We start from the raw sequence: 16,224 nt of genomic DNA on the forward strand, positions 1-16,224 counted from the left end.
ACCAGACATGTCACCCAATGAGTATGTGTGGGATGCTCTTGATCGACGTGTACGACAGCGTGTTCCAGTTCCTGCCAATATCCAGAAACTTCGCACAGCTATTGAAAACGAGTGGGACAACATTCCACAGGACACAATCAACAGCCTGATGAACTCTATCAAATCAAATGTTATTTGTCACATGCCCGAATGCAACAGGTGTAGATCTTACAGTGAAATGCTTACTTACAAGCCCTTAACTAACAATGCAGTTTTAAGAAAATACCGTAAAAAAGTTACAAATAAAAGTAACAAATAATTAATGTACAGCAGTAAAATAATAATAGCGAGGCTATATACAGGTGCTACTGGTACAGAGTCAATGTGCAGGGGCACCGGTTAGTCGAGGTAATTTAGGTAATATGTACATGTAGGTAGACTTATTAAAGTGACTATGCATAGATAATAACAGAGAGTAGCAGCACCGTAGAAAAAGGAGGGGGGGGGGGGGGGCAATGCAAATAGTCTGGGTAGCCATTTGATTAGATGTTCAGGAGTCTTATGGCTTGGGGGTAGAAGCTGTTTAGAAGCCTCTTGCACATACAGTGGGGGCAAAAAGTATTTGATCCCCTGCTGATTTTGTACATTTGCCCACTTACAAAGAAATGATCAGTATATAATTTTAATGGTAGGTTTATTTGAACAGTGAGAGACAGAATAACAACAAAAAAAATCCAGAAAAACGCATGTAAAAAATGTTAGAAATTGATTTGCATTTTAATGAGGGAAATAAGTATTTGATCAGATACATTTCCTCAGGCTGTGGAAAGCATGGACACAATAAGCCTGACGCCTGCTATTGGTTATCAGTTCTAAAATGTCAATTTAAAAAACACCTGCAAACCTTTAAGACATTCACCAGGGGCATAATATTACAAGTCTCCCTGTACCAGTGACACATACATGAGTGCAGTAGATACTGAGGGAAGTTAGTCTGTTCTAACCACAGTTCTGGAAACTTCACACTTCACAGAATTTTTTTTTTTTAACTTGTTGATGTTTGTGGTCCAGCTTTAACTTACCAGTAGCTTTTTAGCCCGCTACAGCTTTGGCAGTGAAGCATGTAGAGCAGGGAGGGAAGGGGGCAGCAGAAGACAAAAGGACAGAGAAAGTGGTTAACCACAGCATATGCTCATATGCAACCAGCCACACAGCAGCACATCCTCTATTCTGATAAACAAGTGCATGGTAACAGTGTATGTGTGTGTTTATGTGTGTGTGTGGGGGGTCTTCTTCTCTCCCCCATCCTTCAGTCAGGCTTCTGTCTGTCTGTCTGTCTGTCTGTCTGTCTGTCTGTCTGTCTGTCTGTCTGTCTGTCTGTCTGTCTGTCTGTCTGTCTGTCTGTCTGTCTGTCTGTCTGTCTGTCTGTCTGTCTGTCTGTCTGTCTGTCTGTCTCTCTCTCTCTCTCTCTCTCTCTCTCTCTCTCTCTCTCTCTCTCTCTCCGACCTGTAACACAACACAACCTTACAATGCTACATGGAGCATGACACAGACATGGGCCTACAGTAGTGTGTTTACTCCAACACAACAACAATAACATGGTTACTCTTCTCTTTAACAATGTCCACCGATGTTACCATATCAACATGGTTCCCATAAAGTGTGTTGTTGCGTAACATTCCATCCTGATTATGTGATGACAGTACATCTTTTCTTCTCTTCATCAGATTGAGCTATAATACAGAGATCGGAACAGAAACTTCTCATGCACTAACCACATACCATTGTAACTAAGAAGTTCTAGGACATTCTATCAAGATTAACTATTTAAGTAGTATTCCTGTGCAGCACATAGTATTGGGTTAAAAGGTGAATACATACAGTTAAGATGTGGTAGGGTTCTCACCTCGAGCCATGCTCCTGCGGCTGTTGCATTTCACCACCAGTATGATGGTCACCAGCAGGTAAGGAGACACTACTAGTAGACTACACAGCAGCCTGGGCAGAGAGATGGACCACACTGGGACTGCTGGAGATGGGGCTGGCCCTGGAGCTGAAGATGGAACTAGGGAACGAATTACATGACCATTACCACACACACACACAACAATAAGACACATTTCTATACGTAGCTTCAAATAAAGGTCTAATGTGTGAGCAGAGTATTGCTCACCTGTCACAGTCATCCAGCTCTCTGGTGATTCTCCTTTAGTGTTGTTACACTTGTAGAGCCCTTCATCTGATTTGGATACTGCAGGGATGGTCATCTCCCCTGTAGTGTTGGTCATGATGAGGGATCCATCATTATGGAAATCAGCTCTGAAGTTTGAGAATGTTTTCTTCGTTTTCTTGTCTTCATATACGCAGCGCAGAGTCACAAAATATCCCTCAGTCACAGGAATGGCAGGGCTCTCCAGGATCACAGCCCCATCTATATAACACAGGAGACGGTAGATATCAAATCAAATTGTATTGTCGCACACACATGGTGAGCAGATGTTATTGCGGGTGTAGCAAAATGCTTGTGTTCCTAGCTCCAACAGTGCAGTAATATCTAACAATACACAACAAAACATACACATTTAAAAGTAAAATAATGGAATTCAGGAAAATTGAAAAATTAGGACGAGCAATGTCGGAATCCGGAGTAAAAATATACAGTACCAGTCAAAAGTTTTCTTTATTTTCACTATTTTCTACATTGTAGAATAATAGTGAAGTCATCAAAACTATTAAATAACACATGAAATCATGTAGTAACCAAAAAAGTGTTAAACAAATGAAATTCTTCAAAGTAGCCAATCTTTGCCTTGATGAAAGCTTTGCGCACTCTTGGCATTCTCTCAACCAGCTTCATTTGGTAGTCACCTGGAATGCATTTCAATTAACAGGTGTGCCTTGTTAAAAGTTCATTTGTGGTATTTCTTTCCTTCTTAATGCATTTGCGCCAATCAGTTGTGTTGTGACAAGTATACAGAAGATAGCCCTATTTGGTGAAAGACCAAGTCCATATTATGGCAAGAACAGCTCAAATAAGCAAAGAGAAATTACAGTCCATCATTACTTTAAGACATGAAGGTCAGTCAATGTGGAAAATTTCAAGAACTTTGAAAGTATCTTCAAGTGCAGTCCCAAAAAAACATCAAGCTCTATGATGAAACTGGCTGTCATGAGGACTGTCACAGGGAATGAAGACACAGAGTTACTTCTGCTGCAGAAGATAAGTTCATTAGAGTTACCAGCCTCAGAAATCGCAGCCCAAATAAATGCTTCACAGAGTTCAAGTAACAGACACATCTCAAAATCCATTGTTCAGAGGAAACTGCGTGAATCAGGCCTTCATGGTCGAATTACTGCAAAGAAACCACTACTAAAGGACACCAATAATAAGAAGAGACTTCCTTGGACTAAGAAACAAGAGTAATGGACATTAGACCGATGGAAATCTGTCCTTTGGTCTGATGAGTCCAAATTTGAGATTTTTGGTTCCAACCACCGTGTCTTTGTGAGATGCAGAGTAGGTGAGTGGATGATTTCTGCATGTGTGGTTCCCACCATGAAGCATGGAGGAGGAGGTGTGATGTGTGGGGTTGCTTTGCTGGAGACACTGTCAGTGATTTATTTAGAATTCAAGGCACACTTAACCAGCATGGCTACACAGCATTCTGCAGCAATACATCCCATCTGGTTTGCGCTTAGTAGGATTACCATTTGTTTTTCAACAGGACAATGACTCAACACACCTCCAGCATGTGCAAGGGCTATTTGACCAAGAAGGATGGAGTGCTGTATCAGATGACCTAGCCTCCACAATCACCCGACCTCAACCCAAGAAATGTTTCTTGTCACCTAAAACACTCACAAACTTTTACAGATGCACAATTGAGAGCATCCTGTCGGGCTGTATCACCGCCTGGTACGGCAACTGCACCGGCCTCAACTGCAAGGCTCTCTAGAGGGTAGTGCGGTCTGCACAACACATCACCGGGGGCAAACTTCCTGCCCTCCAGGACACCTACAGCACCCGATGTCACAGGAAGGCCAAAAAGATCATCAAGGACAACAACCACCTGAGCCACTGCCTGTTCACCCCGATATCATCCAGAAGGCGAGGTCAGTACAGGTGCATCAAAGCTGGGAACGAGAGACTGAAAAACAGCTTATATCTCAAGGCCATCAGACTGTTAAACAGCCATCACTAACATAGAGAGGCTGCTGCCAACATACAGACTCAAATCTCTGGCCACTTTAATAACTTGACTTAATAAAGGTATCACTAGTCACTTTAAATAACGCCACTTTAATAATGTTTACATATTATATTACTCATCTCATATGTATATACTGTATTCTATACCATCTACTGCATCTCATCTATGCCACACAGCCATTGCTCATCCATATATTTATATGTACATATTCTTATTCATCCCTTTACATTTGTGTGTATAAGGTAGTTGTTGGGAATTTGTTAGATTAATTGTTAGATATTACTGCATTGTTGGAACAAGAAGCACAAGCATTTCGCTACACTTTCATTAACATCTGCTAACCACGTGTATGTGACCAATAAAATTTGATTTGAGGAGAGGCAAGGTCAATAATCAATAAAGGTATTACTTTTATTAATAAATGTATTGCAATTTCATTATTGTTTTTACCTTTATGTAACTAGGGAAGTCAGTTAAGAACAAATTCTTATTTTCAATGACAGCCTAGGAACAGTGGGTTAACTGCCTTGTTCAGGGGCAGAACAACAGATTTTTATTTTACCTTGTCAGCTCGGGGATTTGATGTTGCAACCTTTCAGTTACTAGTCCAACATTCTAACCACTAGGCTACCTACCGCAACAAGGAGGCTGGTCGCACCACACACAAGTGACTGGAGTGAGAGCCCCCCACACAAAGAGTACGGAAGCCTTATATAGTCAAGCTATCTCATGCAAGCATCTGCAAAACATGTGACCTTATGTACACTAATGTTCAAAAGTTTGGGGTCACTTAGAAATGTCCTTGTTTTGGAAAGAAAAGCTATATTTTGTCCATTAAAATAACATCAAATTGATCAGAAATACAGTGTTGTAACGTTCGTCGTTATGGGTAGACCAAGGTGAGTTGGGTTCATCATAATTTTATTCAAAGGTGAACCAGAAAAAAAAAATCTATAAACACAACGAACCAAAAGTCTTGCAGGCTTCTAACAGCTATACAAAAACAAGATCACACAAAACCTCAGTGAGAAAAGGCTGCCTAAATATGATCCCCAATCAGAGACAACGAAAAACAGCTGCCTCTGATTGGGAACCATATCAGGCCAACATAGAAATGGAACATAGAAATACAAAATCTAGAATGCCCACCCAAATCACACCCTGACCTAACCAAAAAAGAGAAATAAAAGGGTTCTCTATGGTCAGGGCGTGACAAGTGTAGACATTGTTAATGTTGTAAATGACTATTGTACCTGGAAACAGCTGATTTTGAATGGAATATCTACATAGGTGTATAGAGGCCTATTATCAGCAACCATCACTCCTGTGATCCAATGGCACGTTGTGTTAGCTAATCCAAGTTTATAATTTTAAAAAGCTAATTGATCATTAGAAAAGCCTTTTGCAATTATGTTAGCACAGTTGAAAACTGTTGTTCTGATTAAAGAAGCAATAAAACTGGCCTTCTTTAGACTAGTTGAGTATCTGGAGCATCAGCAATTGTGGATTCGATTACAGGCTCAAAATGGCCAGAAACAAAGCACTTTCTTCTGAAACTCGTCAGTCTATTCTTGTTCTGAGAAATGAAGGCTATTTCATGCGAGAAATTGCCAAGAAACTGAAGATCTCGTACAACGGTGTGTACAGCTTCCTTCATAGAACAGCGCAAACTGTCTCTAACCAGAATAGAAAGAGGAGTGGGAGGCCCCGGTGCACAACCAAGCAAGAGGACAAGTACATTAGAGTGTCTAGTTTGAGAAACAGACGCCTCACAAGTCCTCAACTGGCAGCTTCATTAAATAGTACCCGCAAAACATCAGTCTCAACGTCAACAGTGAAGAGGCGACTCCGGGATGCTGGCCTTCTAGGCAGAGTTGCAAAGAAAAAGCCATATCTCAGACTGGCCAATAAAAATAAAAGATTAAGATGGGCAAAAGAACACCAACACTGGACAGAGGAAGAATGGAAAAAAGTGTTATGGATAAACGAATCTAAGTTTGAGGTGTTCGGATCACAAAGAAGAACATTCGTGAGATGCAGAAAAAATTAAAAGATGCTGGAGGAGTGCTTGACGCCATCTGTTAAGCATGGGGGGGGGGCAATGTAATGGTCTGGGGGTGCTTTGGTGGTGGTAAAGTGGGAGATTTGTACAGGGTAAAAGGGATCTTGAAGAAGGAAGGCTATCACTCCATTTTGCAATGCCATGCCATACCCTGTGGACGGCGCTAAATTGTTGCCCAACAGAGATCTTCCTTGTCCCTTTAAGAGTGTCTCTGGTGGTAAACTGGGTACTTGGCAGTGTCGTGTTGTTTGTTAGAAGAGATCCTTTGTCCGTCCTTTCCTATCCCACGTTTACAGTGGCCGCTGCTAACTCAACAGCTAGGAGGTATCACTTCTGTAGTGAATAAGAGTTCAAAGTTCATACCATTCGCAACCAAAGCTCACGCTGAGGTTGGCTTAGTTCTGTAGTTGACATGTTCGTCCTTTTAACGTGGAACCGTCATCCTCACGTCCTCGGAACAGCTTATTATCTGAATCCTTCTGACATCGGACCGTCGCCCTAATGTACCCGGAACAACAAGTTATCTGAATCCTTCTTACATCGGACCGTCGCCCTAATGTACCCGGAACAGCAAGTTATCTGAATCCTTCTGACATCGGACCGTCGCCCTAATGTACCCGGAACAGCTTATTATCTGAATCCTTCTTACATCGGACCGTCGCCCTAATGTACCCGGAACAGCTTATTATCTGAATCCTTCTGACATCGGACCGTCGCCCTAATGTACCCGGAACAGCAAATTATTCTCCCTTTTAACTCAGAGGCTGCAGGCCTTACGTACTCAGAACAGGAGGTTACATTTTCGTCAAGGGCTTATATAGTGGAGGGAGAGAAGGGTGTGTTTCATAGTTTATAACCAATGTCTCTTCACAGGGGAGGACCACTGATTGAGCAGAGCTCTAACCTTATGAAAGCTTCCAAATGAGAGAATTGGGTTAAGATTACATTTCATCTTTTCACAAATAGTTTCATATTTAAACATTTAAATTGCACAACAATTCCATGTGAATCTGATAACTAGAATGTGTAGACTTTCCCAGATACAGCTTATGTCGTCCTGTCATCAGTCATAATGTCTCAGATGACAACCGAACTGACATCATATTCATTAAGTACCAATGCATATTCTCCACTAGTTGGATTACCGAAATATGGTTCCTTTCCCCCCACCTTTTGTGTCACATCCTGACCATGGTAAGCTGTTATTTTCTATGGTAGTGTAGGTCAGGGCGTGACGGGGGTTTTCTAGTTTAGTTTTTCTATGTTGTTATGTTCTAGTTTTGAATTTCTATGTTGGGTTGTTCTAGTTTTTGTATTTCTATGTTGGGCTTTGTTTGAGATGATCTCCAATTAGAGGCAGCTGGTCATCGTTGTCTCTAATTGGAGGTCATATTTAAGTTAGTGTTTGTCCCACCTGGGTTTGTGGGAGATTATTTTTGAGTTGTGTATGTTTCACCTTTGCGTCACGGTTTGTTGTTTTTGTCTTTCAGTTTATTTATGTATTCAATAGTTTCACAGTGTAAATAAATAATGTGGAACGACACACACGCTGCACTTTGGTCCCCTCCTCTCTACGACAACCGTGACAGTATGATATTCCCAGACTCTCTATGTTTAACAAAGGCTATTCAAGAGTCCTTCAGTTGAGTCAAGGGAGAAAGGTATTTATGGGGGGGTCATAAACCTTACCCACAGGCCAACGTCATGACCGAGGAACTTGAAGGTTTTCACCTTTTCCACTGCGGCCCGTCAATGTGGTTGGGGTCGTGCTCCCTCTGCTGTCTCCCGAAGTCCACGATCAGCTCCTTCATTTTATTGATGTTGAGGGAGAGGTTATTTTCCAGGCACCACTCCGCCAGGGCCCTCACCTTCTCCATGTAGACTGTCTTGTCTTTGTTGTTAATCAGGCCTACACCTCTGTTGTGTCGTCTGAAAACTTGATGATTGAGTTGGAGGTGTGCATGACCACGCAGTCATTGATAAACAGGGAGTACCGGAGGGGGCTGAGCACACACCCTTGTGGGGCTCCTGTGTTGAGGATCAGCGTGGTGGAGGATCAGCGTGGTGGAGGTGTTGTTGCCTATCTTTACCACCTGGGGGCGGCCCATCAGGAAGTCCAGGACCCAGTTGCACAGGGCTGGGTTCAGACCCAATAATAACAATATAATAACAATCTCTGTACACTATACTACACAAACAACACAATATTCTCTGTCATCAGATATGAATGCAACAGCTTTTGGACATACCATGTACTGTGATGTTAACAGCATTGCTGTGTTCTCCAGACCCAGACTCACACCAGTACACTCCACTGTCTGATGGTACTGCAGATATGGTGCATGAAGACCCTTTAAAAAATCCCCAGTCAGTGGGACACTCTTCAGTCCCTCCTTTCAGCGTGTTCCTCACCACTCTCCATCCAGTAGAGCTCTGAACATCACAGCTCAGAGAGACAGACTCATATTCAAAGAACTGAGATCTGTCAGGACTGATGCTCAGAGAGGCTGGAGAGAGAGAAAGAGAGACAACATATTGACCACCCTTCATATCTCATATCTCTCTACATAAACCTTGCTATCACAACAAATAGATCAGAACAAATGTGCATAGACCACCATTGTGACTTAACTTAATGAGCAATGAAAACAAAGACATAAAAAAATCATATTTTTACCAATGGGTAGAATATATATAATTTTGTAGATAATCCTCTAAGAAAACCAATGGTCCAAACCTCATGTCTCTATCACAATCCGTTCAAAGTTCATTGGAGTTGTTACCCTTGTAGGATGGCCAAAATTAGGGTGACTAAGTCAATGGAGGCCAAAGAAATAAAATTGTAAAGAAAAAAGGAAAATTGCACATCGCCTCAGGTAGGCTGGATGGCTGCTGTGCAAGAATGAAGGCTACCTGACAGGCTCACTTTCCTGTTGAACTCGTCATAATTCTTCTCGAATCCTCAGAACATAAAACAAGGTATGAGGTAAGATAGATATCGAATTTGAGACATTACGTAGTATTTTAATATTTTAGTATACAACTTTCATATTAATGCGAAATTGCTGTTCTTTTTCAACGATTTCTCACAAAAGCACGTCTGTTTCGTTGAAACGTCAACGAAGCACAGAGCGTACGTACCGCATACGTTTTATTTTCAAAGCCTTTTACATTTAATTCAGCTCATGTTATGTTCATTTCTATTTTTGCGACCCGCGGAAACAACTTTTGAAGATGACCACCACAACATGTTAATTCCTCAAAAGTTTATGCGAGAAAGCTAAACCGCTCTGTTAACAAAGATCGGTGCTTATCAGACGAAATCTTATCAGACGAAATCCGACTTTTTGCATATACTGTTAAGAACCCAATTGAACGGTTCAGGCAATAAATAATTATATTTGTAAAAAATATATTCTATAACATAAGGAAATGAAATATCGCCAACAAGCGTTTTCTCCCACTCTGGACAGCCTATAACTAGATTATAGAAATTAAGTGGTGGAAAAAGTACCCAATTGTCATACTTAAGTAAAAGTATAGATACATTAATGGAAAGTTACTCAAGTAAAAGTAAAAGTCACCCAGTAAAATACTATTTGAGTAAAAATCTAATAGTATTTGGTTCTAAATATACTTAAGTATCAAAAGTAAATGTAATTGCTAAAATATACTTAAGTATCAAAAGTAAAAGTATAAATAATTTTAAATTCCTTCTATTAACCAAAGCATTTTCTTGTTTTTAAAATGTATGGATAGCCAGGGGCACACTCCAACACTCAGACATAATTTACAAAAGATGCATTTGTGTTTAGTGAGTTCGTCAAATCAGAGGCAAATTTTCCTTTCCTGCTACGCATTGAAAATGTACTTTTGGGTGTCAGGCAAAAAGTACATTGTTTTCTTTGGGAATGTAGTGAAGTTGTGAAAGTTATCAAAAATATAAATCGTAAAGTACAGATACCCCAAAAAACAACTTAAGTAGTACTTTAAATTATTTGTACTTAAGTACTTTACACCACTGGAAATAAATGTTTCAAAGTGAACATTGAAACCTACTAACCATTAATTTGAGCATGTCCAGAGTATATCACAGTATTCAGCACTAGAAAGATAGAGGGAGAGAGACAGACAGAGCACAGCATTTTACTACTTAACATAGTGCAGTGCACATTTATAATATTGCTCAAGTTCAAGAGTCCTCTTCTTGAAGCTACATTTGATCTAAATTGAATCTACACTCCCTCCACTCATGGAGCTTGGAAATGTTGACTGATGACACAATGGAAACAGTCACCCTACTTACAATAGAGTAGCATGTAGAGAGAGGTGTGCTGCTCCATCCTGTAGAGATGCTGCTGACTGATAGACTGAGCAGCAGAATGCCTGACATAAACCCCCACATTACCTTGAACTGACGCTGCAACCTGGACTCAGGGGTAGACATAACATTTTAAATGGCTCCCGAGTGGGGCAGCGGTCTAAGGCACTGGATCTCAGTGCTAGAGGCGTCAATACAGACCCTGGTTAGATTCCAGGCTGTATCACAACCGGCTGTGAATGGGAGTCCCATAGGGCAGCGCACAATTGGCCCAGCATCGTCCGGGTTAGGGTTTGGCCGGGGTCATTGTAAATAAGAATTTGTTCTTACTTGCCTAGTTAAATAAAGGTTAAATAAATACAAAAAAATATGGAACACTAATAATTATGAAATGTTATGTTTCGTATGGTATGAATTTTTGGATGTCCATCATCCATTAGGTATTATATGTTATGAATTGCAATTAAATGTAAATATGCAAAACGTATGATATGTTATGAATTCCAATGTGTTGTGGCTAACGTTAGCTAGGTGGCTAACATTAGGTAGGTTAGGGGTTAAGGTTAGGGTTAGGGGAAGGGTTAGCTAACATGCTAAGTAGTTGCAAAGTAGCTAAAAGGTAGTAAGTAGTTGCATAGTTGCTAATTAGCTAAAATGCTAAAGTTGTCCGTGATGGGATTCAAACACGCAACCTTTGGATTGCTAGATGTTCGCATTATACACCCACCCATCCACCCCGACCAACAACCCTACTTTTGTTTTTGCCTTTACTGCAGTGGGCTAAACCAAGGTCACACAGAGTGTTTCTTGGTAGTCTTAAACTAATCTACTTTGAAACAAAAGTATGCACCTCACTAGGGTTGCAAAGGGTTGGAAACTTTCCGGTAAATTTCCAGAGTTTTTCCGGAAATCTTCCATGGGAAGTTAAGCCCGGGAATTTGGGGAATTTTGCTTAAATTCATCCAAAAAGTTATAAGTTAACAGTGAACCTTTTTTGTGGAATACACATAAGGCAATTCTAGGTCTTGTGGCATATTTTGGTTAAACTATCCCCAATTCAATGGAATTGCAACCCTCTGCATGCACAGTGCACTCTTCCATCACATGTGCAGCTGATTCTCAACATCTTGCACACTAATGAGATGCTATTGAGCCCACACTACAACACTGTCTGAGCCCAGGACTACATGCTTTCTGGTAAGTGTTGATTACAATACTGGGTGGGGTGAATATATTGTATATGACATACATGATGTTTTGTTAACTAGCAAATAGTAGCCTACAGCAAAGTTGTAACACCCTGGCCATAAGAGAGGGGTTTTTGTTCTTTATTTTGGTTAGGCCAGGGTGTTATATTGGGTGGGCGTTCTATGTTAATTTTTCGATGTTTTTGTATTTCTTTGTTTTGGGCCGTGTGTGGCTCCCAATCAGGCACAGCTGTAGTTCGTTGTTGCTGATTGGGAGTCACACATAAGTAGCCTGTTTTTCCTTTGGGTTTTTGTGGGTGATTGTTTCTGTTTAGAGTATTTCCTAACAGGACTGTTTTGCTGTCGTCTTTTGTTCATTTTTGTAGTGTTCTCTTTTGTATTAAAATTCATTCAAGATGAACACATCCTCCGCTGCACCTTGGTCTTTCTCTAACGACGGCCGTTACAGAATCACCCACCAACAACGGACCAAGCAGCGGAGGAAGGAGCAGCACAAGGAGGGGATGAAGCAGCGTGCTCGGGAGGTCATGGCATCCTGGTTGCTGGAGGTGTTGGAGTCAAGGATTGACTGGACATGGGATCAATCATTTGACCACTGCAACAACCTGCCGAGGGAGAGCGACGGACACGGGAGGCAACCCCCCCAAAACATTTTTTGGGGGGCACACGGGGAGATTGGCGGAGTCAGGCGGTAGACCTGAGCCAACTCCCCATGCTTACTGGAGGCAGCGCAGTACTGGTCAGGCACCGTGTTATGCGATTAAGCGCACGGTGTCTCCAGTGCGCGTTCATAGCCCGGTGCGCTATAGGCCAGCCCCCCGCAAGTGCCATGCGAGTGCAGGCATCGAGCCAGGACGGATGGTGCCAGCTCAGCGCGTCTGGTCTCCAGTGCGCACTCTCTCCAGGGCGCTGGGAGGGTCCAGTTCGCCCAATGCCTGCGCTCCATCCGTGCCTGGCCAAAGTGGGCATTCAGCCTGGAGTGTGGGTAAAGAGCCTACGTACCAGAACTCCAGTGCTTCCCCACAGCCTGGTTTATCCTGTGCCTCCTCCTCGGACCAGGCCTCCAGTGGTTCTCCCCATCCTGGTCAGTCCTGTGCCTCCTCCACGGACCAGGCCTCCAGTGGGTCTCCCCAGCCTGGCGAGTCCAGTGCCTGCGCCCAGAGCCAGGCCTCCTTCATGTCTCCCCAGCCTGGTGAGTCCTGGGCCAGAGCCGCCAGAGCCGCCGCCAGTCCGGAGCCGCCAGAGCCGCCCGCCAGTCCGGAGCCGCCAGAGCCGCCCGCCAGTCCGGAGCCGCCAGAGCCGCCCGCCAGTCCGGATCCGCCAGAGCCGCCCGCCAGTCCGGAGCCGCCAGAGCCGCCCGCCAGTCCGGAGCCGCCAGAGCCGCCCGCCAGTCCGGACCCGCCTGTCCGGAGCCGCCAGAGCCGCCCGCCTGTCCGGAGCCGCCAGAGCCGCCCGGTGAATCCTGTGCCTGCGCCCAGGGCCATGCCTCCTTCATGTCTCCCCAGCCTGGTGAGTCCTGTGCCTGCGCCCAGGGCCAGGCCTCCTTCATGTCTCCCCAGCCTGGTGAATCCTGGGTCAGTGCCGCCGGAGCCGCCCGCCAGCCCGGAGCAGCCGGAGCCGCCAGGGTCGCCCGCCAGCCGGGCGCAGCCAGGGTCGCCCGCCAACCGGGCGCAACCAGAATCGCCCGCCAGCCGGGCGCAGCCAGGGTCGCCCGCCAACCGGGCGCAACCAGAATCGCCCGCCAGCCGGGCGCAGCCAGGGTCGCCCGCCAGCCGGGCGCAACCAGAATTGCCCGCCAGCCGGGCGCAGTCAGGGTCGCCCCCCAGTCCTCCGGCGCGGCCAGGGGCGCCACCTAAGTGGGCGACGCTGAGGGTGGGGCGGAGGCCACGTCCCGCACCTGAGCCGCCGCCGTAAGAAGGCCCACCCGGACCCTCCCCTTCAGTGTCAGGTTTTGTGGCCGGAGTCCGCACCTTTGGGGGGGGTATTGTAACGCCCTGGCCATAGAGAGGGGTTTTTGTTCTTTATTTTGGTTAGGCCAGGGTGTTACATTGGGTGGGCGTTCTATGTTCATTTTTCTATGTTTTTGTATTTCTTTGTTTTGGGCCGTGTGTGGCTCCCAATCAGGCACAGCTGTAGTTCGTTGTTGCTGATTGGGAGTCACACATAAGTAGCCTGTTTTTCCTTTGGGTTTTTGTGGGTGATTGTTTCTGTTTAGAGTATTTCCTAACAGGACTGTTTTGCTGTCGTCTTTTGTTCATTTTTGTAGTGTTCTCTTTTGTATTAAAATTCATTCAAGATGAACACATCTTCCGCTGCACCTTGGTCTTTCTCTAACGACGGCCGTTACAAAAGTGTGTTTAAATAATTTCTAACTTGTTAACAATTTCTGCTAGTTTGTTGGGGTTTTAGCTTGCTTGAGCCTGCTACCCGAGGAGTGTTAAGTCACATGTTTCCTTACATGTTTCATTTTAAAACATTTTTCTTAAATAGTTAAGAAGTTGTTTAATCTAACTGCTTAACTATTTATCTGTACATGGAATTGTATTTGTGTTTTTTTTTGCTTTTTTTCTAATCTTTACAGGAAAATGCCACGGGCGCTATCTGATGAGTGGAGACATTTCACTGCAGCTAATGCAGAAGGAAAAGCTGTGTACATTTGCAAATACTGTGCCAAATCATATGTGAAGAATGCAACAGAGCTGCAGAATCATCTGGCCAAGTGCATGAAGTTCCCTAAACTCTCACAACAAGCAACCTCTGACAAAAGTCCCTCTACTTCCATTTGAGGTGAAAATGATGAATAAGACACCTTATTGATAGCAACAGCTCATGGTCCTCCTGGAATCAGAAGTTTTTTGGACACAATGGAGGAACACAGTCAGAGAAATGCTGATGAATGTCTTGCTCGAGCTGTGTATGCAACTGGTTCACTGATGCTCACAGGCAATGTGTATTGGAAGAGATTTTTGAATGTTCTTTGCCCAGCATACACCACTCCAACCAGACATGCTTTATCTACTCAATTGCTGGATGCAGAGTTCAACAGAGTTCAAGTGAAGGTCAAGCAAATCATAGAGATGGCAGACTGTATTGCCCACGGATGTTCGTGAGCAAGGCATAATTAACTACTTCATCTCCACCCCTCAACCAATATTCTACAAGAGCACAGACACAAGGGACAACAGACACACCGGTCTCTACATTGCAGATGAGCTGAAGGCAGTCATCAATGACCTTGGACCACAGAATGTATTTGTACTGATGACAGACAATGCACATCACACACATTGGCTGTGCTGCCCATGCATTGAATCTGCTCCTCAAGGACATCTTGGCACTGAAAACAATGGATACACTCTACAAGAGAGCCAAGGAAATGGTTAGGTATGTGAAGGGTCATCAAGTTATAGCAGCAATCTACCTCACCAAGCAAAGTGAGAAGAATAAGAGCACCACATTGAAGCTGCCCAGCAACAGCCGTTGGGGTGGTGTTGTCATCGTGTTTGACAGTCTCCTGGAGGGGAAGGAGTCTCCAAGAAATGGCCATATCACAGTCTGCCGATATGGACAGCTTCATCAAGAGGATCCTCCTGGATTATGTATTTTGGGAGAGAGGGGTAAGCAGCCTGAAACTCCTGAAACCTATAGCAGTAGCCATTGCATGGATTGAGGGAGACAATGTCATCCTGTCTGATGTTCAGACTCTCCCCACTTCACTGTTGCTCCAAGCAGAAGAAACTGCAGTTCTGAAATACATCAAAAAGCGTGAAGACTTCTGCCTGAAGCCCATACATGCCACAGCGTACATGTTGTATGTATGCTGGCAAGAGCATCCTGTCTGGTGCAGAGATCAACAAGGCCTATGGTGTCATCACTACCATGTCTCGCCACCTTGGCCTGCATGAGGGCAAGGTTCTCGGCAGTCTGGCGAAGTATACTTCCAAGCAAGGGCTTTAGGATGGAGATGCAATATAGCAGTCGTGCCAACATATCTCATCAGCCACCTGGTGGAAGGGACTTTGTGGATCTGAGGGTCTTTCCCCTGTCGCCTCCATCATCCTCCAAATCCCACCGACATCAACCGCCTCAGCGCGCAACTGGTCCTTGTTTGGGAACACACACACCAAAGCACGCAACAGGCTGATCAATACAAGAGTTGAACAATTGATGACCATCATGGCAAATTTTTGGATTTTTGAGCCTGACAATGAGCCATCCTCAACAAGGTTGGAAAGTGACAATGAAGATGAGGCCTCAGAGTCATTGAGGTCATTGAGGAGGTCCAGGGAGAAGACATGGAAGCCTGAGAGGAAGACAACCAAAGCTTTAGTTTCTAGACTATAATTGTACAGATGTTAAAAACGTGTTTGGGAGATGCGATGAATCATTGGGGATCATTCAATATTCTCTTTCTTTTGTTGTTCAGTGAAATCATCCCATGTG

The 16,224-nt window shown here is 43.9% G+C and overlaps 1 protein-coding gene across 2 annotated transcripts; it reads right to left on the reverse strand.

The window, feature by feature from the left end:
- Nucleotides 1-677: 677 nt before the first annotated feature.
- Nucleotides 678-10,607, reverse strand: LOC106588868 (low affinity immunoglobulin gamma Fc region receptor II-like). Of its 2 annotated transcripts, XM_014178362.2 has the most exons (6): nt 10,559-10,607; nt 10,316-10,357; nt 8,502-8,759; nt 2,153-2,410; nt 1,886-2,044; nt 678-1,712 (listed from the first exon to the last, which is right to left on the reverse strand). In XM_014178362.2, the coding sequence occupies exons 1-6, from the start codon at nt 10,593-10,595 to the stop codon at nt 1,669-1,671; spliced, it is 798 nt and encodes a 265-aa protein (XP_014033837.1). In that variant the 5' UTR covers nt 10,596-10,607; the 3' UTR covers nt 678-1,668. The 2 variants fall into 2 exon arrangements, with proteins under 2 accessions (XP_014033837.1, XP_045565568.1); XM_045709612.1 differs by lacking the exon at nt 10,316-10,357 and having other exon boundaries at nt 10,559-10,604.
- Nucleotides 10,608-16,224: the final 5,617 nt, after the last annotated feature.

Source organism: Salmo salar, chromosome ssa27 (genome assembly GCF_905237065.1).
Source record: "Salmo salar chromosome ssa27, Ssal_v3.1, whole genome shotgun sequence".
Lineage (NCBI taxonomy): Eukaryota > Metazoa > Chordata > Actinopteri > Salmoniformes > Salmonidae > Salmo > Salmo salar.